Source organism: Cyprinodon tularosa, unplaced genomic scaffold, assembly GCF_016077235.1.
Source record: "Cyprinodon tularosa strain WSP-4 unplaced genomic scaffold, ASM1607723v1 ctg141, whole genome shotgun sequence".
In the NCBI taxonomy this organism is placed as follows: Eukaryota; Metazoa; Chordata; class Actinopteri; order Cyprinodontiformes; family Cyprinodontidae; genus Cyprinodon; species Cyprinodon tularosa.
Window position 1 is genome coordinate 567,389 of NW_024038232.1, and position 22,160 is coordinate 589,548.

The 22,160-nt window shown below is 34.8% G+C and overlaps 1 protein-coding gene across 4 annotated transcripts in view; it reads left to right on the top strand.

Moving 5' to 3' along the window:
- The window catches only part of LOC119778998 (synaptotagmin-2), a 31,806-nt gene extending 11,776 nt beyond the window's left edge, over window positions 1-20,030 (top strand). For 2 of the 4 annotated variants that reach the window (XM_038278491.1, XM_038278490.1), the window contains 8 exons: window positions 9,564-9,792; window positions 9,876-10,036; window positions 13,365-13,499; window positions 13,834-14,001; window positions 14,650-14,817; window positions 15,771-15,888; window positions 16,189-16,322; window positions 16,899-20,030. In XM_038278491.1, coding sequence (XP_038134419.1) covers window positions 9,588-9,792; window positions 9,876-10,036; window positions 13,365-13,499; window positions 13,834-14,001; window positions 14,650-14,817; window positions 15,771-15,888; window positions 16,189-16,322; window positions 16,899-17,114 — 1,305 coding nt within the window. In that variant the 5' untranslated portion in view covers window positions 9,564-9,587 and the 3' untranslated portion in view covers window positions 17,115-20,030. Of the gene's footprint in view, window positions 1-4,930; window positions 5,092-9,563; window positions 9,793-9,875; window positions 10,037-13,364; window positions 13,500-13,833; window positions 14,002-14,649; window positions 14,818-15,770; window positions 15,889-16,188; window positions 16,323-16,898 lie in introns of those variants that run through there. The other 2 variants (XM_038278492.1, XM_038278493.1) reach the window with 2 other exon arrangements.
- The last annotated feature ends 2,130 nt before the right edge of the window (window positions 20,031-22,160 follow it).

A 22,160-nucleotide genomic window follows, 5' to 3' on the forward strand; every position in this document is an offset into this window, starting at 1 on the left:
GGTTCCTGGTATCATCAGAGGGATAAGAAAGGAGGGGAAAAGCCCAGAATAATGGCACAACAGTTTCTTATAGATCAGCAAGGACCCACTCTGGGACAACAGTAAACAATTCAGATTGTAAAATAGAACACACTGCAAGACTCTAAGTATGTCTCATCTGTGAAGTGCACAGTTTCATTGAAGTATATGTTGATGTCCCAAATAACTATAATTAATTGCTGAAAAACCTGTATATATAGATAAACTATACCAATCTCTTTCTATATTTGCTTATAAAGGCTGGTAACTCCTCTTTTCCAGTGTGAATGCCCACAATTGCTTCCTTAAAATTCTGGAGTTTCTTGTCCTTAAAAGATTAAGAACTGATTTTATTTGGTCGGGACCCTCTTTTTGTTCTTTGGCTGCTAATCAAATGTTTTTTGTGCTGATCAAATCCTTCAATGGACCTGAGCTGAACAAGGTCATCAAGGTAGAAAATCTGCCTACTGTATATCTATAATTGATTTGAGAGTAGGACAGAGTTTATTACTAGGCTTTAACCAAAAGAGGCAATGTGAAAGAAGGGATTTAAAAATATATTAGATGGCCAGCATCTTTTGAAGACGAGGGACTCCAAAGCGCTTTACACTGCATGTTATTTACCCATTTACACACTGATGGCAGCAGGCTTCATCTATGTGTGTGTCCTTGTATTTGTCATATTTTGAAGTCTATTTTCTGGAGAAAAAAAATAAAAAATATTGAGAGCAAATGCTTCTTATGCGGCCTGATGCCTGGATCACATGAGGGGTATTGCTGTTTTAGGGTAAGGGGCAGAGGTTGGTAGAGTACCTAACAATTTTACTCAAGTAAGAGTGGCAATACTTTAACATTTTTTTTACTCAAGTAAAAGTATTTAGTAAAAAGGCTACTTGAGTACTGACAAACTGTTTGATACTAACGTCAGATTTAATGTTTGAAAATAATACTGGCAAACTGACTTCATGTGCAAGTTCTGGCCTTTTAAAGACTCAAATGCCTAAAGAATACAAATAAATTTCATGAATATAAAAGAACAATATTTGTGCAAAAGAAATTATTTTACCATTATTTTTCAAATAAACTTAAAAACCATTCCTTACGACGAGAACTGTATATATGTTGGGTAAGGGTAACAAGCTCCCACTGTTAATATAGAATATTTACTGTATGTTTACCTGATTTTGGAATGGTTCAAATTACTCACAGAGGACAGAGTAGGCAGAGATTTTACTCAAGTACCTGTAGGAGTAGCGATACATAACAAGAATATTACTCAAGTAAAAGTAAAAATTAGGGCACAGTAAACCTACTTCTAAAAGTAAATGTTTTTTTTTTTTTATTACTCAAGTTACTGTAAATGAGTAAACGTAATTGCTACCCACCTCTGGTCAGGGGTCACATTTAGGGCTAAGGAGTTAATTGTGTTTAGGATAGGGTTAGTTACGTAATCGTCAGGGTTAGGTTTAGAGTAAGGGTCACAGTTAGGCTGTTGAAATGGGTTAGAAATGAATGAAAGTAAATGGAAAGTCCCCACAAACATAGACAGGTTTATGTGTGTGTACAAACATTTTTATATGTAAACTGATGCGTATTGTGTACATAACTTGGAACTTGTGCAAGCTCAGATACGGCCTGTCTGACAGCATGTGCTTATGTGTACTTGTACTGTACTTGCTGCTGAATGAACTGTTATTCATATTTTACCAGAAAAGATGTCACTTTGAGAAAGTGAGGGCAGTGTTCTATTCCTCGCCGTTTTTGTTTTGCACGCTGTTGTATTTGCGAATGTAGGAGCGTGTGGCTGGAGGGTGCCAGTGGTAGAGTACTCCCAGAAGATGAGATGTGACTGTTGCGCTTCAGGTGGGGTGGCACTAATAATGATGATAATGATGATAATGTTTCCAGTCTGTGTTATTAATCATAGCTAGTTTGATCACTGAGCATAAAAATTATGCCACCCCACTAAATTTTCTAACTTTCTGAAAACACCTAAAAAGATTTGTTGAATTCATATAGTCACATCAGAGTTTAACCTTTGGAGATAAATGGATCTATACAACACATTCAAGTATTGTTATTTTTATTTATTAAACTAGGATTAAATACTCTGCTAAGAATGCATATATAATGTGAAATGCAAACAGAAATGGTCAGTACTGACCCAATAACCCAAGTCAAATACAACTGCCTAATTATTTTTATTTGAGCAGTTTTCCTTTTGTCCATAATCTGTTTTTTCTGAAGATTGGCCCACATGTGTTGCAGTTAGAGTTTAGATTTACTCTTTATCTTTGCTTGAATGACATTCGGTTATATATATATATATTTTTTTTATTATTCTGTTCTTTTGTTGTTTTGGATAGACTGTATTATCTATTAACAAGTTGTAATGATTTATGAACACCATATTTAGAGAACGAAACAGGTTCAGTAAGGTTTAATAAATATCCATGGATAGTTACATATTTTCTTGAAATGGTGACCTTGAAAAATGAGAAAGATGTGTTAACTTAAAATGAGCCTAACATGAAACAAACAAAAAAAAGTAGCACACTTAAAGCACTGAAGTTTATATAAAGCCAACTACTCTTGCATCAATTTTTCCTTTTTTTTGTCATTAATATACGTCATTGTTTACTTTATTTAGAATATCCTATTTCTAATTTTAATAATCATCTAATTTATTTTACTATTTTATGCTTTTCTTAGTTTTACCATTAATTTCCCTGATCAGCTTTTTGGTTGATGCCTATGTTTAAAGTGTATTATTAAGAAAGGTGACTTGGTTTGGCTTTTCACTACTGCGGTAAAGACTGACCATTGAATGGATGCAGACTTAATCATGTGTGAAGTGCATGTGGGTCATGTGATTACTAAAAAAAGACAGTTTAGTTTAAAATACAAACAAATCAAACAAACAAAAGAAAAGAAACAAAGCAAATTGTTAAAGACATACACAAATTGGACAATATTTGATTAGTTTGAGGGATTGACTTTTGGAAAACCTCCCTTGCAGCTTTCTATTTCTCAGTTACTCCCCTGCATTGCAGCACTCCCTGCAGGAGCTGTGAGAGGTGCAGTATTTTCCACATGCCTTTCTGCTGCCTCAGAGGAGTCAAGTCATCTCAGGAAAAATGTCCCTGCACAACTCAGCACAGATGCTTACCGGCTTTAGTTTTTCTGCATGTGTATGTATGTTCAAGTTTGCTATACAAGGCTTAAACAGTGATTATAGCATCTAATTCTGCTAAGGTGACAATTCCTGTCCCATCAGCGCAAACTGTGCAAGGCATTAGAGAAACTTGTAACTGAATTTTCTCACTTGTCTTTTTTTTTTCCTGAAAGTAAGATTTAATTTCTGGAGTCTTTTATTGTGTTTCTTGTGGAGCCATTATATAATTTGTATAGTGTTTGATGAAGCAAAATATATTTGTGAACATTTGAAGTATTTTATCATAATATAGGAGTCTATAAGCATTGCTGCTAAATGCATACAGCAGTTGGAAACAGACTATGGAGAAAACATGGATGATAAATGACTTCAACTTCCATCTTCCTAAAAGGAAAACAAAAAATAAAAAACACCAAACAAAATAAGGTCCTGCTCTGTGATGCAGCAGTTTTATATGAGGCTAATGCCCTCTTCTGGCAGAAAGGGAAAGTTACATCAAAATCTGAGCTGAAACATGCAACTGCAAGCAGGCATCTGCTGTGTGTCAGCTAGACTTTTGTACACATCTTGGTATTTCCCCAAGGAGAGCAGAAAAAGAAAACAGGATATCCTAAAGAGAGAAACAAACAAGAAAGGAAATAAATCCCATATGTTCAAATGGATGAATGCATCTACTGATTACAGATGCATTTATCCATTTCTCTTGCAAGTATTTTCTTTGATTTGCTCTGACCAGCAGGTCGTGTGCTGATAAATTTCTTTCAGAATTTTAAACTGATATATATATGAGAGCTAAGTAGTTATCTCAGTTTATTCTATAAACATGTGATGCACATGTCTTAATATATAAATAAAAATGATTTCTGTTTTCTCCATACTTTTGTTTTAAAACTTTTGAATTCACCAAAAGAATCCCCAGTCCATGTTTTCCCTTCTATGTGTTCTAACACACACAAATTAAAATAATATGCAAACACAAACTAATATCAGTAAAGCTCAGAAAAAAATGAATTAATGAATCTACACGGGTGCAAAGTTTCCGAGGCTGAAAGCATACAAAGACACTCAAAGATAACCCATTTTTACTTTCAATTAGTTTTTTTTAAGTTTATCATTAGTTTAACAGCTTCTTGATTACAGAAACAACTTTACACTTCAGTTGTGTTAACATAAAGAAGTTTAGCTAATAATATTATTAGTGTGATGCTTTAGTGCTGGCAAAGTTTTAGACATTATGGACATTTTTTGAGATTGATGGTTAAAATGTTTTCAGTTCTCCATTTCAGATGTTTAGTATGATAACAGAGAGACATCTCTGTAGACATTTGAATCCCATTTCTCAGGCCAATTGTTACAATTTAGAAAATGATATCAGCTGTGATACCCTTTGTATGGCTGACATGGCACAGTCCAGAGGCCCTCGGGAGTTTGTCTGCATTCTGGATTGATATTTTGCTTGTTTTCTTTGTTCATTTTTCTTAACTGTCGCTGTACCCAGTGTCCCCTCACCCTGGAGCTTGTGGTTATTGATCTCTCACAACTACTCTCCAATCTGAGACAAAAGTGGCATGCTGCAATCAGCTGTGTGAGCAGCATCACAAATGAGACTGGGAAAACAGAGATGGATGGTAGAAAGAGGTAAAGAGATTGCGTGCATAAGTACATAGCAGAGTCAGATTGGAAGTGGGGAGGTGTGTGACGGGAGGGTGGAATATAGGGGAGATTGTGAGCATTGGACAGAGGAGGAGGAGGTGTATTGCTGCAGTGGAGAGAAGTGAGAGGAGACTGCAGTGTCTGCTAATGGGAGAGATCAGGCTATGTTACCACAGCTCTAAGGGACTGTATCCCAAACACTCACTGAATGGGCCCTTTCTCAGGGGGAATACCTCATCTGACTGGTGAGTTGTTTTCTGATTAGCGCTGTTTACTTGATTGAATTTCATACCTGAACATTGGTAAATATGAATGGAATCACAATGTAAAAATGAGAAGGGTTAAAATGATTAAAAACTGTGCACATATAGCTATATTCTCTGTACCTGAGCAAATTTATCATTGACGATGTGTCAGAACCTTCCTCTCCCTTTGCTAAGTGACACTGTCTTGTAATCACAGGCTGTAAAACCCTAGCAGTTAAAGTATGGAAAGAGTAATAATGATATAAAGATAAAAAAAAATTATATTAGTCCTATAACAAGACAAAATTGCTTGAATTTGTTTTGTTTGCTTTTTTAATGTTAAAAAAGCTTACTTTTTTGTAGTAAGTCAATAATTTGGTGATTTCTTTACTTGTTTTTATATATTAAAGGTGATTGCTTTGTGTTCCATACAAAAGATGGTATAACGGAAGCTTGTTTGTATTATAAACTTTATTTATAACCTTGAGGCTAAACAGGCCAGTGACTGATGAATGATTCGTATCGTTTCCTTGCCAATCAGTTCCCACAATTTTTGCACTGATTTGTGTTCAGGCGTTAATTGAGGTGGTTTTTGACAGTCTGGTCGCTTCAGCTACAGGCAGGGTGTGAGCTGAAGGAGACAGTCAGGACTTCTTGGCAATAATGATCTAGTCCGAAAATATGAAATGTACGGAAAAATTAGACAAATTAGACTTTCAATCTGTTGCTGTAATGATACCCGACACAAAATATGTAATTTGAAATAAAAAAAAAACCATTGATCTATGGGTAGTGCACCAATTAAGGGGAATAACAACAGGATTGTAGTTTGCATATATTGCATAGTTCCTCTTATAATACATTGCTACTGCCTGTACACTCATTGTTTAATGAGGCACTGTGAGAACCTGCCTGTTCTGTGGCAGGTCATTGGCCCTGGAGCAGTCTGATTTTAAACCTAAATCAGTATAAACTCCAGAGCATTTTAAAACAATTTCAAAGCCTCATTATTAATTGGCTTTTAGGATATGATGGTCTAACTGCTGATATTTCTTAAATTATTTTCTTCTTTTATCTTTTTTTTTAAATATTTTATACTTTAGACTGCCTTCTATTTTTAGCATTGTTTTTTGTTTTTGTTTGTTTAAACATGATTAATCCTTATTATTGTGTCTGCTGTTTGTTTTAGAGATGTTAATTATTTCATTTGTAAAGCTCTTTGCTCCTTTAGACCTGTGGAAAATGGGCTCCATAGTTAAATCTATAAAGCTAGAATCATGCATAAACATTTACACACTCAGCTTCATGTTGTTACCTCAAACTCCTTTTTATTTTGTTTTTAACTCACTTTCATTTTTTTTTTATTCCATTCATCTCATTGCATTTACGATAACAGAAATTAAATTTTCCTGTTTCAGAACATAAAAGCAAAACAAAATGTAGAATGAATGTTTTTGCTTTCTTGAACATCTATTATTTTCATATAGTTGTAAAACATGTTTGTTGTTGTACTTCAAGCCGTGTGTCTCCATACTAGGATGCCATTTATTCATTGGTCTTGTGTTGGGCACAACATTTTCAAATTTCTACTCATGTCCTACTGTTAAGCTAATTTGCTGTATGTTTTGACTGCATTGAACTAGATATACATTGAGCTCCGGTTTCAAACTGTACTGTAAGAATTCAAATTCGTAGTTTTTTTCTAAATCCTGAAAATGACCGTATAAAGAAGAAACAACTCCATAGTTTGTACCACATTACTCTTCATTACCTCTTATTTTAATTAGAGAGCAGTGATGTTGCCAGATAGTTCCTTATTTAGAGCGTTTCCTTATTTTGCAAAGCAACCATGCAGAAATCCTTAATTAAAGAGCAGAACCCTGGCACCTTGATGTTCAGCAGTAAACTTTAGTAGTGCAACACTGTCACAAACTGTCATTCCTGGAGATAATTAAAAATGATGCAAGGCTTACTGGGTCTTCTGAGGTAAAACTATTTTGAAAGGTGTAAATGAATACTAGTAATAAAACTCTTAATCTTACTCAGTTTCAATGGTTGAATTGTTAAATAAGACAAACAGATAGATAGATAGATAGATAGATAGATAGATAGATAGATAGACAGACAGACAGACAGACAGACAGACAGACAGACAGACAGACAGACAGACAGACAGACAGACAGACAGACAGACAGACAGACAGACAGACAGACAGACAGATAGATAGATAGATAGATAGATAGATAGATAGATAGATAGATAGATAAGGTTCAGATTTATGATAATGACTAAAAATATTCTGAAAAGATTTTTTAAATACAAGTATTTAACGTAACACTGCATAACTTTTGACCTAAGTATTACCTTCATTTGAGATTTATTTAATTATTTTTAAGGTCAATACACAGCACTTGCTGTGTGTTGCTGCTTGGTGCAGGCTGCCCTTCTCAAAAACTTGCCAATGTAACTTAAAGTGGTTAGATCCATCATTAAGACTCGGAGCTCCCATTAAACATGAGAAATAACTAAGCTAGACATTGTTACCTAACAAAAGGTTCTAACACTTATCAGACATATTTTGGGTTTTCTGAATAAGGACTTAATCCAGAGGGATGAATGTGGCTTTGTCTTTACAGGAACTCCATGACCTCTCACTCTGCTGCTCCAAAGAGGTCTGCAGTCAGATTCCAAAACACCTTCTGTTTTGTATATCTTTGTTTATTCCACTGACCCCTGTATGGCAAAAAATATATATTGCTTTGATATAATGAACATGATCAAAAAAAAAAAAAAAAAAAAAAAAAAAACTGCTGCAAATCTGGCTTTTTAAAAGAAAATGAACCTTTTTCAGATTAATGTTTTATTTTTGGATACTTCTGATCTTGGAAATCTAATTTAAATATTTATTTCAGCTGGGATGACAAATTCATCAAGTGATTTGCATAAAAAACAGCTTGAATGAAAACATTGGAACAGTATGCAGAAACCTAGAAAATTAACAATATTGTCACAAAGACAGCTTTGAAATTTCCATATTCCTGTATGAAATGAAACCCACAATAGGTGACCATTTTACACTTGTGTGTTGAGTAGATTAAATCCATATTTATCATTATATCAGCCATATCAGCTTTTTGTGTATTCACACCAGCTAATTTGGTCCCACTTAAATGGACCACAGTTTTTTTTGTAGTAGTATCTGAACAAACAACTGGATAGAAACGCACTTATTGAGGTGGTCCACTTTAAATGGATTTCTGTGCTGTTTATTCAGGTGTGATAATGAAATGGCCATAATAAACTCACTGCAAGATTGACCCCTTTTTGAACATAAGCCAACATAACAGGGCTTGTAATGAAAGTCAAATCGATTCAGTTTATTTTTTAAGCTCCAATATTCTATACATGTCGACCCAAAGCCCTACAGCCAATTCAATCAATTCCTACAGACAGCTGTTGAAAAGTTTAAAGAGTCATATTGCATCAAGTCATTGATGTGCAGAATTTACTCCATCTGGATGAGCATGGTGTCCCTGCACATTTCTCCCTCATACCAAGCATACATAAAAAGAAGAAACCTCTAGCAGAACCAAGCTTAGTGTGGGGGGTTTCAGAAGACAGAGCAGACACATGTAAAGAACAAAGAAAAACTGAATCAGAAATATTTTCAATATTTTCTACGTTTCTATGTAGTGAATGTGGTACTATAGTTTTAACTGATCGGTCATCTGTTACTTAGTGATGCTGCTCCCTGCACTGTGTGTAAAACCAATTGAGCAACAAATAAGCTGCTCTTGACACAATAATTTTGTAGCTGTAATATAATTACATATATAAAGAGCAGAACGCAGGTCTGCCATGATACTTTCTTCCATCTGTCCATGCTTGGCTTGTTTACGAGTTGTGGTTTATTTGCAAAAAGTATGATGGTAAAATGAAACGTACCAAATGGGTGCCTTTTTGCACAAAAACATGAATCCTTGGTCCAAACCAGCAAACAAAAGACTTTCCTGGTGTGCATACTCCCTAAAGTTAGGTACAAATCACATCAGAGAAGTTCTCCATCATTTTTTCAGGTTTTTCTCATCAAACCATTAAATAGATGAAAGATTGAAATGTCAGTTGTCTTGCTTAAGTTAATGTTTTAGTTTGAGATATGGGAATCAAAGCAACTCTTTTTACCTGTCTACGTTCTTGCTATATTGTTCTGTAATTTTTAATACATTTTAATCAGCTTAGAGGTTATATTTTATGCTTTTAACAGTTTGCTAGAAAACTAGTTTTGTTTTTGTTATTTTTGTAGTTGTGAAATAAATGGTAATTTTTGTAAAGAAAAGAAAAAGTCTTGGAAACTGAAACGTTTGAAACATAGACCTGCACAATACTAACAAAAACATTTATGACCTTCCACTTTCCCCCCCTTTGCAATAATGTCCATAATGGATTGCTTTACCTTTTCTTTGGGTTTCAGGGACATAGCCCCTAGTCGTTCATAATGAAGTTCAACTTGTTCAGAAGGCCTCAGGCCGTTGCGGCTGCTGAGCCAACCAGTGCCACCACTGTGACCATGGCTCCCTCGCTGGTTTCAATCACTACTCCGGCTTCAGACACCTCAGGCTCCAACAACACAGAGATTAGCAAGAATGACATGTTTGAAGAGATCAAAACCAAATTCTTCAATGAAATTGATAAAATTCCACGTAAGTGACACAAACGTTGCAGAGATCTCTTCCAAAAACGTTATATCTGAATTATAATGTTTAACCTTTGCTTCTTTAACCAGTTCCTCCATGGGCTTTGATTGCTATTGCTGTGGTGGCGGCATTGCTCGTCCTTACTTGTTGCTTCTGCATCATTAAAAAATGCTGTTGTAAGAAGAAGAAGAACAAAAAAGGAAAGAAGGGCAAAGACGGCTTTAACATGAAGAACATGCAAGGTGGCGAGGTATGATGGATCAATTTTCCTGCACCCCTGAAGGCTAGTGTAGTAATATGTTGTAATCTGTTTTCTTTCTTATTCATATTATATTTTAATTTATATAAATGATAACATATTTTACACAGAATACTTTTTACTAATCAAGTTTGATTTTTCACCGGCAGCCCTTTTAGGCCAGGCAGTTGAGGACACAAGGAGAGCTCTCTTCCCATCTGCTTATTGCTGTTGTGTTGTCTTCTAATGTGATGTACTTTATTGTTACTCTGTGGTAAAAAAAAACATGACACACATTGATAAGAGGTGGCAAAAAATATATAGACTATAAAAATAATTTGTTTCTTTATCTATGAAAAATTAATGCTTTAACAAAATGCAAAAATGAAAGAAAACTATTAAAACTAATGAGATAATTTACAAATCTATGTGATGCACGTTCTTTGCTTTAGTAGTCGAACGTGTTTACCATCCTCATCTCAAGCGTGTCATTTCTCCTCATAACTGTGGTTGTGGTGGTTTTGATTGCCTCTTCTTTGTAGTGTGTTTGGTGTCTTGTGAGTTGAATCTCTTCCTCTCTCTGCTCTCCTCCTTTTTCCGCTTTCTTTCTGTTTTGTGTGTGCCTCGTGTTTCTTGACTGTGGTGGACCCCTGCTATACGGTAGGTGGATAGCTCATGATACCTTCTGCCCCGAGGGCGGAGGTGGGTTTCATGGAATGAAAGTCGTAGCTTCCTTTGTCTCCCCCGTTTGTTGTAATGATGTTATGGTAGCCTAAGAATGTAACGATAAGAAAGCTATGATGTCCTCCATAAACCCAGGAGAGGAGAGTCTAACCATCTAACGCATTGTTTGCTGGACAATGTAACTGTTATTCACAACATGATATGCAAGAAACTCTTAACATTATTAATCAATGCATGTGAAGAAGGGCATGATTGGTCATGTGGGAGACATGGAAATGATAATGATGAAAGTGCATGAAAAGCAAGAAATGAAAAATGATTGAGACAATCATAGAGACAGGAGGTTACAGAGACACCTAATGGCCCTAAATTAAAAGAAAAAGGCAAGGTTACTTTGCAAATGCTTTGATTCAATTTCAAAATATCTTTAGAGCAAACATTTAGTAAGCATGCAAAAAGCTGGCTGGGCTTTTTATCCTTGACACTTGACTGTGAAAATTGTGAATGCAAAAAGTGTTTTGAGGCACAGGAATAAAGGTTTAAACTAGCTTTGATTTTTAAAGCTTGGTATTTATCATAGTTAAAAAATAGATGAGGATAGTTTTCATCTGTCTAATGAAGAGCATAATAATCTGCGTTTTGCCTGGGCTGAAGTTATCTCCTTTTGCATTTCAAGAAACCATGAACACATATAGACTTCTTATTTCCGACATTTACAGTTGCTGAGGCATTTTCCACAAATATTTCAAATCACTTTGTAGGTTTAAGTCTTTTATTATTTTTATTATTGTCATGAACAATTTCATAGTGTTACCTATAATCGCTTCATGGAATTTAGATATTTGAAGTCCTGTCATTGATTGTACAGGCCTGCACCTTCATAACAAATATAGAATAGAGCCTTCCATAGTTATTATTACACTTAAAGGTTTTCAATCTTTTTTTAGCTGCTCAATTGGTGCTATATAAATGAGCTGAATTGAATTGTAATTGGTCAGATAAATACGATGTAGCACTGATCCTTTAATTCCTACAAAATATTCAAGTCTTTCTAAAAGAATATTATGATCAACTGTATGAAATGCAGCACTGAGATCTAACAGGGCGAGTACAGATACAAGTCCATTATCTGAGGCCATGAGAATATCATTAGTGACTTTCACCAGAGCTGTTTCAGTGCTATGATGAGCTCTAAAGCCAGACGGAAACTCTTCAAAAAGTTCATTATGGTGTAAGTGGTCACCCACTTGTTTGGCAACTACCTTATCAAGAGTTTTAGATAAGAAAGGAAGATTGGATATAGGTCTATAATTGACCACATCATCTGGGTCAAGAGACTTAAATACAGGTTCAATTTAATTTAAAGTACCACCGTTATTAGCTGCCATAACCCATTTTTGAAGGCCTTGCATTTTATTTATGAAGTTGGCTGGTAATCACTCTTCAACTCTTCACTTCAACAGTAGTGGACATAGAAAGCTTTATATTTCAAGCTCAATTAAGATGTATTTTTTGTTGAGTAGCATTCTTCTTATATACACAATATGGATGTGTTTTTTTAGAAATACAAAAAATATTAATAAATACAAAACTTTATGCTTTAATTGACTATGCTGATGGTGATGCATTCTTGTACGTCTCTTGAAAAGAAAATACATCAGGATGTGACTTTCTCTTGGTGCTATATTAGACTAATCAAAATCACAGTTGAAACGGGCTCACATGAATTACTGTATGTGATGAAGCAGTACAAAAGCCTCAATAATTTCCTCATGGTTATACAGAAATACCCATCTATATTTTATAGAGTTTTCCCCAAGTAAACAACTAGTTGTAGGAACTTATGCATTTATTCAGGCTTATTTATGCAGCACATTTAATTAAACCCAACCATAAATTTCTAAGATCTTGATGAGATTTTATTAAGCTGCAGTATCAATCAGTTTAGCATATTCATGTTTAATAAAGACCCCTTAATTGCATGTCTCGGTCTCTGAAATCAGATTAAATCATCAGCGGGGAGAGAGGACACTAATCCAACAACAATCTTTTTAATCATTATTGAGTGAGACTATATCTGTACATGGTTTCTGGAAACTGGCTAATTTACCTTGGATGCTGTTAATTTAAGTATATAAAATTAATTAATCTCTGTGTATATTATATTTACATTTATGGTATTTATTGGTAGGGCTGTTGTAAGCCAGTTCCTTTGAGGATTGATTGAAAAGGGCATCTCTGCTGATATCTGAAATTTAACACGAGAACTCTGTTTTTTTTTCTGAATTGACTCAAGGTTATGTCATTTTTTATCTTTAGTGGAACGAGCATGCAATGCCTCCACTGACACTGGCTGTCTCTGTTCCGCTCAAGCATGTCACAATAGTTGCCCACTGATCCAAAAACACTGAGGGGAGGAGAATTAAAGGATTAAAAAGTAGACACAAATTCTATACAAAAATAAGATTCTTTCAAACTTAAATCATGTTTTATTGCTCAGGTAAGTCTTAACAAAAACATGTATCTCCCAATTTAAAAAAATCTTGGATCTCCAGTGTCTGTGGCATGCTGATGATTATGGCGAATCCCTGTGGTGCAAATCTGAGTTCAAAAGTGTTTTAGTTAGTATTTTTATTTTGTCACCTTCATACAACAGAAACACCAGGATGATGATGATGAAGAAGAAGGAGAGACTGGAATGACAGAGGAGGAGAAAGAGGAGGAGGAGAAGGAACAAGAAAAACTGGGAAAGCTACAATACTCTATTGATTATGACTTTGAGAATACAAAGGTCTGTGACTTTCCCTCCAAAATATATTGACCAAGTTTGATAAAATGAGATGTTAACTATTAAAGAAGAGATAAATGCAAAGCAAACGAAAAGGAGATAGGAAATGTTGCTGTAAATTAAAGGATACAAAAGTTTCCATTAGTACCGTTCTTTATAAAATTGTGCAAATTGGTGTTTACCAAAGGTCCATGTAGTTATTCACTATAGAGTTATAACTGTCAGATCATGTTATATTTATATAAGGTCTATGATATACACAATTTTTTATAAAAAAAAAACAAAATTACAATAGCTCTGTCATGATCCCTTCTCTACATATTTATTCTCAACACAGCTCACAGTCGGCATTCTTCAAGCTGCAGATCTGATGTCCATGGACTCGGGTGGAACCTCTGACCCTTACGTTAAGGTCTTTCTTCTCCCCGATAAGAAGAAGAAGTATGACACCAAGGTGCACAAGAAAACATTGAATCCAGTCTTCAACGAGACCTTCGTTTTCAAGGTAGGTTTTCTTTGCTGTGATGGGATGTAACAGGAAAAAAGACGGTGACCAAGTTTCTGGTTTTATACAGAAATGCTTACACCAAACTGTCCCTCCCTATCAGGAATATATTGATCTTGCAGCCAGTTCAGCTGCTGCACTGGCTAACAAGCCCCTCAGAGTATCATGAGATTATGTTGGGAGCTGAGCCAATTTGAAAAAAATAAAAAAATAATAAAAAAGTAGTTATGTCAAAATGCTAGGTCTAAGATTGGCAATGTCAAAATGCTAGAAATAATAGAATTTCTGACTTCAGAGAACAAATGTACAGACAGTAGATTTTATCCACCATTTAGGACTTAAAGACTGTTAAAGTAACATACTTTATTTGTCACTCTTTCTGATTTCTCATCATATTTAGTTCAACAGCATTTACATCAGGCTGGATAAATACATATTTTATCATGTATTTTTATTGTGTACATTTGAGAAAGCCAGCATCAGCATACATAAAATCCTGTCTTTAAACTATAATTTTGAATTGTTTTTTCAATTCTTCATCATTTTTTGCATTTAAATGTATGTTTCCTTTTATTAACTTTAAGTCATTTATGAACCATGTATAAAAAACAAAGATACCTTATAACCTGCAGTGGTTCTTTCGATCAGGTACCCTACGACGAGCTGGGTGGAAAGACTCTAGTGATGTCAGTTTATGACTATGACAGATTTTCCAAACATGACGTCATTGGGGAAGTGAAGATACCCATGAACACCATTGATCTTGGACGTCCGATTGAAGAATGGAAGGACCTGGAGAGCGCTGATCAAGAGGAGGTGCCTTTGTTGATTACATCTAAAAAAATATTATTTTTAAAATTAGTTAAAAATACTTTATATTCCGTTATTAAAACCCCCCATAAAATTGTTTAATTACAAAATATAATGCCAGAGGCTTCTACTTAATCCAAATTATTATAGAGAAACTTTTTCGCAAATCTTGATGCAAACAGAATTGCTGGCTCCATCTCACTGGCATCTGTTTATAATCTGTCTGTTTGAGACTATTTATTGTTAATATTTCATATCCAAAATTGCAGCAAAGCTAATGATAGTTATGGATAACTCTCAACCGTTGTGCATTTGATGGAAAATACTTCACCAGTTGAAAATTAATTATATTTCACTTTAAAATGCTAGTAATTTTACAGAATGAATCCAGTTGTATAAAATCAGTTTTCTTAACATATAGAGTGCTAAAATCTTGTATTCTTTATGCAGTACATGTTATGCAACTCATCATCTTAAAGCTACTTACTAAAGGTTAAAAATAAAAACTGTAAAATTCCATTATTTGGAGATGCAATCAAAATAAGCCCAAATAACCAAAACTAATGTATGATAAAAAAACAAAACAAGAATGTTTAGATCTCCTTTGATTAAAAAAACTTAAAGGAGGTAATGTGCAAACAATATCCAAAGGGCTTGAGGATTGAGAGGAAAGTCAGAGGAGTGCGCTGGACAAATAATTGAAGAGGTCAATTTATATAAATATTTGACAGACAGAAAATCATAAAAAAGAAAGCAGAAAAAAAACTAAAATAAAAGTAACAAACCCAATAAATCCAAGTAAGAGATATATCAGTTGAACAACCCAAATAATAAAAAACAAAAGCTGATTAGAGAAAGACAAAAAAGAGCATTTGTTTTTATTAACTTGCTATAAATGTAGCCATTTGTCTAATGAGCATGTGGACTTGTACTGTTCTTTTCTTGTTGTTGCTGCGCAGCCTGAGAAACTAGGAGACATCTGCATCTCCCTCCGCTATGTTCCCACGGCTGGGAAACTAACCGTCTGCATCCTGGAGGCAAAGAATCTGAAGAAGATGGACGCCTGTGGCTTGTCTGGTAAGGCTATCTGAAATTTAACTGGATGTGATTTCTGAATGACAAAGCTAAGATTTTTGCTGCAACTAAGTTTTTGTATGATGCTGTGCAAACTAGTCACAGTATTTGTCAGAGCACACATCCCTTTTGCCTATGTACTTATAAAAAACACAGTTTACTTTTTATATACTATAGTTTATAAAATTGTATTTACCGAAAATAGATGCTTAAATAACAATAGAATAAGAGACTAAAGATGATACTTATATTTTGTTTGTTGAAAATAGTTATCTCCTTCTCATTATCTGCTCTGCTGCCCAGATCCGTATGTGAAGATCCAGCTACTGCAAGGAGGAAAGCGCCTGAAGAAAAAGAAGACAACTGTAAAGAAGAACACCCTAAATCCATATTACAATGAGTCATTCAGCTTTGAAATCCCACTGGAACAGATGCAGGTACAGTAAAAGTCAAATCTGACCACCTGGGCCACATAGAAGACACTTAGTATTTCAAATGCATTTGTTTTGGTGTGCTGCATTAAAGTAAAAGGCTAAAGATGCCAGGTTAACTTTTTTTTTTGCATTAATTTCTTTTAATTCATCTTAACTGTTGTGATTTTCACTGCATTCCGAATTTTATTCTTTTAAAGTTTATTTTGCCTTAATCAAAAATACACATGGGTTTTTGGTTTGGATTGTTCAAAGACCCATGAAATTACTTTTGACACTCAGGCAGCATCAGGTTTAGAAATCGTGAGCTACTTTAGAAAATTGGCATTTCAAGGTCCAGCAACAGTAACTTTTTGTTCAGTGTGTAAGAAAGCTTTTATAGTAATTGTCCCAGTGAGACTCTGAGTCAATACAAGCAGTAACACATTTCTCTTTAACTACGTAAGCTGCAGTGGTAGCTTGACCTGGCAAATATATAGCTTAGTGAACTGAGATATGATGCTGAAAGAAAAACATATCACTAATGCTGAAGTTCCCCTAATGTTGAACGTATCTCTGTTTCTTTCTTTTCTTCATTCCCAGAAAATCTTGGTGGTGATCACAGTGTTTGATTATGACAAAATAGGTAAGAACGACGCCATCGGGAAGATCTTTGTTGGCAGCAAGGCTACAGGTTTGGGTCTTAAGCACTGGTCAGACATGCTAGCAAATCCTCGCCGCCCCATTGCCCAGTGGCACCCACTGCAGCCAGAGGAAGATATCGATGGTCAACTTGCAGCACTGGCAGCAAAGAAGTAACAAGCTTCATTAACCAGCTATTACCTGGAAAACCATCCCTACTTTGCATGAATCCTATGACCTAACAAATGACTGCTTGACATAAATCCCGCTCTGCAAAAAAGAGACATCTTAAGATAACTTCATATGTACAGTTAATTTGATGAAAACTCTTTTCAAGCACCAGGTCTCAGTTTATACTTAGTAGGTTAGAGTTCAGTTATTAGGTCCAGATAGTAGTTTATGAATGATCAGATTCTAGACTTTTTTGTTTAAAAGCTTATTTACAGGGTGCTAAAAATGGGTGAAAATAACCTTAATCACTATATTGGATAAAAGCTTTAGTTTAGTTTATGGAGCATGCTTTACTTGCCTCCCTTCTGTGGTCTACTCTGCGCAGAGCATACCTAGCGATGTATGTTGCTTATAAGTGTGCTGTGCCCTAAAATAGAAAGTGTGACAGTGTGGAGCAAAGGGCTGGTTTACATTCATTAGCGTTAGCAGATTTTTCTAGAATAAATCAGGTTGAAGTCACTAAATGCAGCAGCAGGTGCTGCGGTTTCTTTTCAACTATTATATTTCAATATTTCATTCACTGTTTAGCAAGACTCATATATGGTCTGATATGTGTCACCTGTTTCTCTTACCATGAAGATACATCTATGCATTTAGGATTAAAAGAAAAATGGCAGATCGGATGCAGATTGGACATATGAGTGTGCCTTCCTGATATGACACTTGAGACGTATTAAACTGGTTTAACTGTTTATGTTCAAGAAGCTGAATCTTATTTAAAAGACTGTGGTTGTGCCATCTGCTTTAAGACTTAAGCTATGTTCACCATATGGGTTTTAACATCTATGAAATAAGTACAGAGGGTTGCAGATTATGCTTATGCTCAAATAAATACACGTTGCTTCCTTTAAAATGCTGTTATTACAACTTTTTTTTTCTTTCTGAATCCATTGTACCTCTTTGGTTGGTGTGTCATACTTTTACATGCACTCTCTGTCAGAGGTGAAACCTTTTTTATAGAGAAAGGGATTAGAAATGTAAAATGTAGTCTCTTGTTTTAAATGAATCTGAATTCATGTATAAAATGCAACTTTGTAGACTATTAACATGCAACTGCTGCATCATACATGCAAAAAAGTCCATCTTGTGGACCGTGGGCTTCAACCAAATAAAGCTGATCAGCTAGAAAAACAAGCTTTGGGATCCAGTTTCACAACCTCGTCATAGACAACTTGTAGTTACAAAATCGTGTGTACATACAACCACTGGTTTGATTAATCCGATCCGATTTTTTTAAATTAAAATTAAAAGCCCTCTGACGACAAAAGCTTTTTCCTCCAAACTAATATAAAATGAGGAGAAAGGGCTTCCTGTCCAATTAAATCAGATCAAAGGTTCTCATAAATTTTAACACAAATGAAAGAAAAACCTGAAAAGGACAGTGTTTGTTTATTTATTTGGTAAATTTTTTGACATTACCTCAAGCATATTTTTTTTTATCTTTGAAGCAGCTAACTGAAGATGAGCCTCAGAATGCTAGTGAGTCAATCCAAAGCTCTTCCATCCGCTGCAGAAATTATGCATAATGCTAAGTTGTTAATAGTCTACAGCATGTAATTACAACATGGTGTAAATATGTGCATGTTTTAAAGTTAATCTATATGATGTGTATGTGTGTGTTTGTGTTCAGTGTCATTTTTGATAATAAAATGGAGCAAAAACAAAGATATGCAATTATCTACAGAGTATGTATTTTTTCTCAATGGGCCTGAGTGTATGCTTAGATAATCTGTGTTTAACGTTAACAGTGTGTTTGTTTGATGTGTTCATTGTTCAATAGTCAAATTCTTCAAAAATACAGCATGAATGTGTGTTTTATTTAAATTGTTTCATAGGTGTTACAATATAATCTAACTGAAAATCAGTTAATGTTAATTTAGGATAGCACTGTGTGTTTGTTACTAAGCAGCAGACTGTAAATATGTACACCCCCTTTGTCTTAATGCCCCCTAAGTGATTTCTATGTCCATTCCTGCCAATGAGAGTCAGATACAGAAATATAGTAAAGTGTTTTAGATCCTCATCCTACATTTTTGTATGTAAATGTTACATACGCTTATTGACTTCTTATCATCTTCTGTTTCTGATTATCACACAATATTGTTGTTGTCTTGTTCGGCATGGGTCTTTTCATCTTCAATGTTGTTATTTTTCACAGAGAAAAAGAGATGGCATTGCTACAGCTCTGCATGCTCTGATTTGTGTCTTTGTTTCCAACCTTCTTCTGTCTGTTATTTCAACACCCACTAAAACCCTACTCTTTCTGGCATATTGTACAAAAACATTAGGCAATGTCATCTCATCTGAGGAGCTCAGAGAGATATTAAAAATAATTTTGCAAAGTGAATTTAATTAATCTTTGTGCATAGCATCTCTTAAAAATCCATATATTTTATGTTTCAGTTTACTGAAAGTTATTTCGGAACTGTTGCACGTAGAATTGTTTTTGCAATAGAGACAACAAAATCTCACGTCTTCCTGGGTCTATGAAGTACAGAGCAGACCTGAACTGTGAAAAATCAACTCCCACAACAAAATACTTCCAACGTCCTCTTCAGATTCAACTATCTTTTTGGAAATTATATCACAAACAGAATACCATCGTGTTCTCTTATAAGAAGAGAAAAGATGAACACTTGTCTCTTTTCACTATTGTTTTGTTGAGTTTTAGATTTGTGATGTTCAATTTTTTTTTCTCTTAAGTGGAAAGACATTTTTTTTCAGGAAATAAAAAAAAGACTAAAGAACACGAAAACGTAAATCAATTCTAGTAGGTTTGAAGCACCCAAGGGAGGGATATATACCTGTGTGTTGTCAAACTGTTCTCATAGAAATAAAACCATCTTGAGCTTCATTGTCTTATTTGGTGTGGAGCGTGCTTTTCCTCTTGTGGTCAATAGGTGACAGTGTTGAATAGCTCATGCTCTTAAGATCACAGTGGGAGAGAAGAGTTGAATGACAAACCAATAAATATCTCCCACATTTGGACTGTTATAAACAGTGATCAATGGAAAAGCTGACAAAAGCATATGGTGCATCTGTAGAATACTGTTTAATAAGACTATTTGACTTGTATTTTATTATAAATGTTAACAAAGTACTTTGGGATAAATGGGATAAATCTCAAACACAGATTTTTGTTCACCTTCAGATATGGCTATTTTATTTCTTTCTTTTTTTTTTATTTACTTATTGCTTAACTAGACAGCATAAATCAATTTCATTCAATTAAGTTTATTTTTATAGTGCCAATTCACAACATGTCAATTCAGGGCAATTTACAGAGAAGTACATGCAGGATGGTTAAAAATTTAGAGGGGGTAAGTTTTTGTGTATGTAATATTCAATGATGTAAGGTGAGACTGAATGCACTAACCCTTCTCAAACGGAAAAGTATTAGTGTCATATCCCTAAACCCTCCACTTACCTTATTTTAGTTTCTGTTGGGTTCCACAAAATTTTATGTAAACAGAACTACTGGAAATATACTACTGATTCTACATGCCGTATGGTTTTTCATCAGGGCCGTGCAGAGACCACTAAAGGGGCAGGTGCTCAAAAAAAAAAGGGCACATCTTATCGCATTTTAGGACAGAATATTAACAAAGTCACATAGCTTTCAGAGTTTAATGAACAATGATAAATTACAAAATTGTGAGACATACAATCAAAGCTAAGGGAAATCTCTACATAGAACATAGAACTATGCATATGTAAAATATTTTATTAGTAATTTCTTTCTGCAGGTCTATTTTGTTATAGGAAAGTATTACAATATTCAAATCTGCAATTTAGCCAAAGATGTAAATCAGAGCTGGACCACCAGACATATTTTGTCTTTACAGAATTAAACTGTTAAAAATGCATACAAGGGCACAATGCAACCTTTTAGTGTACTGTAATCTATAAAAAAGAATGTCTGCCTGGTTTGCTGTACTGATAGTGGAGATGGAGACAGTCCATTCAGAAAAGCAGAGCTGCTGCATCAAACTTTAACTAGAACTGCAGAAAAAAAAGAACAAAACAAACATTTTATTAATGCATGTCACCATGAGAAAAGCCTACTCTGTTTGTGTCTTAGTGTATTTTGTAAGTACCTATATACATTTTCTTCAATCTTTGCTCTTCGTTTTTTCTTGTCAGTTGCTCTTTTCTTTTTTTCCTCATTGTCTCATCTTTTCTGTGTTGAGTGAAGGTCAATGTCTTATTTATTTCAGTCTCTTGCCTTTCTTTTCCCCCCAAACTAAATCCAAGATTATGATCCAAATACTTATTTTCCGTCATGGTGATTTAACTGTTTAAAAACAAATTCCCATCTTTTAAGCATTTTTGCTATTTTTGTTCTCTTTTGTTCACAGCAGCAGTTTTCTGTTAGCCATGTCTTTAAAAATGTTAATAACCTCACTGTGAATGATTGGCACATCCTTCTCGATTGCCAACAAAAAGGTCTGACAACCGATCCTCCTTGCATAAGCTGCGCAGTTTTGTTTTCACCAGCTTCATACATTATATCTATCATATATCTATCATGGTAGTTTTGGATGAGTTCTCCTTTAAGATACATTTACCTAACGCTAGAATAAATGAAATGTACATCATGCAGCAAAGGAAATTAGAAAATCAGACATATATCCATTATGGAGATGATAGGTTTTTGACGGGCGATGTGCCCCTATTGCATAAGTAATACTGAAGAATGTCCTACTATCATTAACGACACAGGGAAGCTTTTTAGTTATCTTGCTTTGCTAGCAAAGTCATTAGCTAGCAGCTAGCTCATAGCACAAGAACAACAGCCTAATGTCTGTATGATACAAATACTGAATCGATAGATAAGAACAGCTTTTCCTCACCTGGCTGTCTCCTCCCGCTCAGTAGTTCTTCAGAGAAAGAACTACTTTCCTCCGTTTAAACCGCTACTCTTTGCTAAAGTAGAGAAATTATACAACGTTCAAAGTTTTCCGTTGTCTGACAAGTAGGAAGCCTACTCCA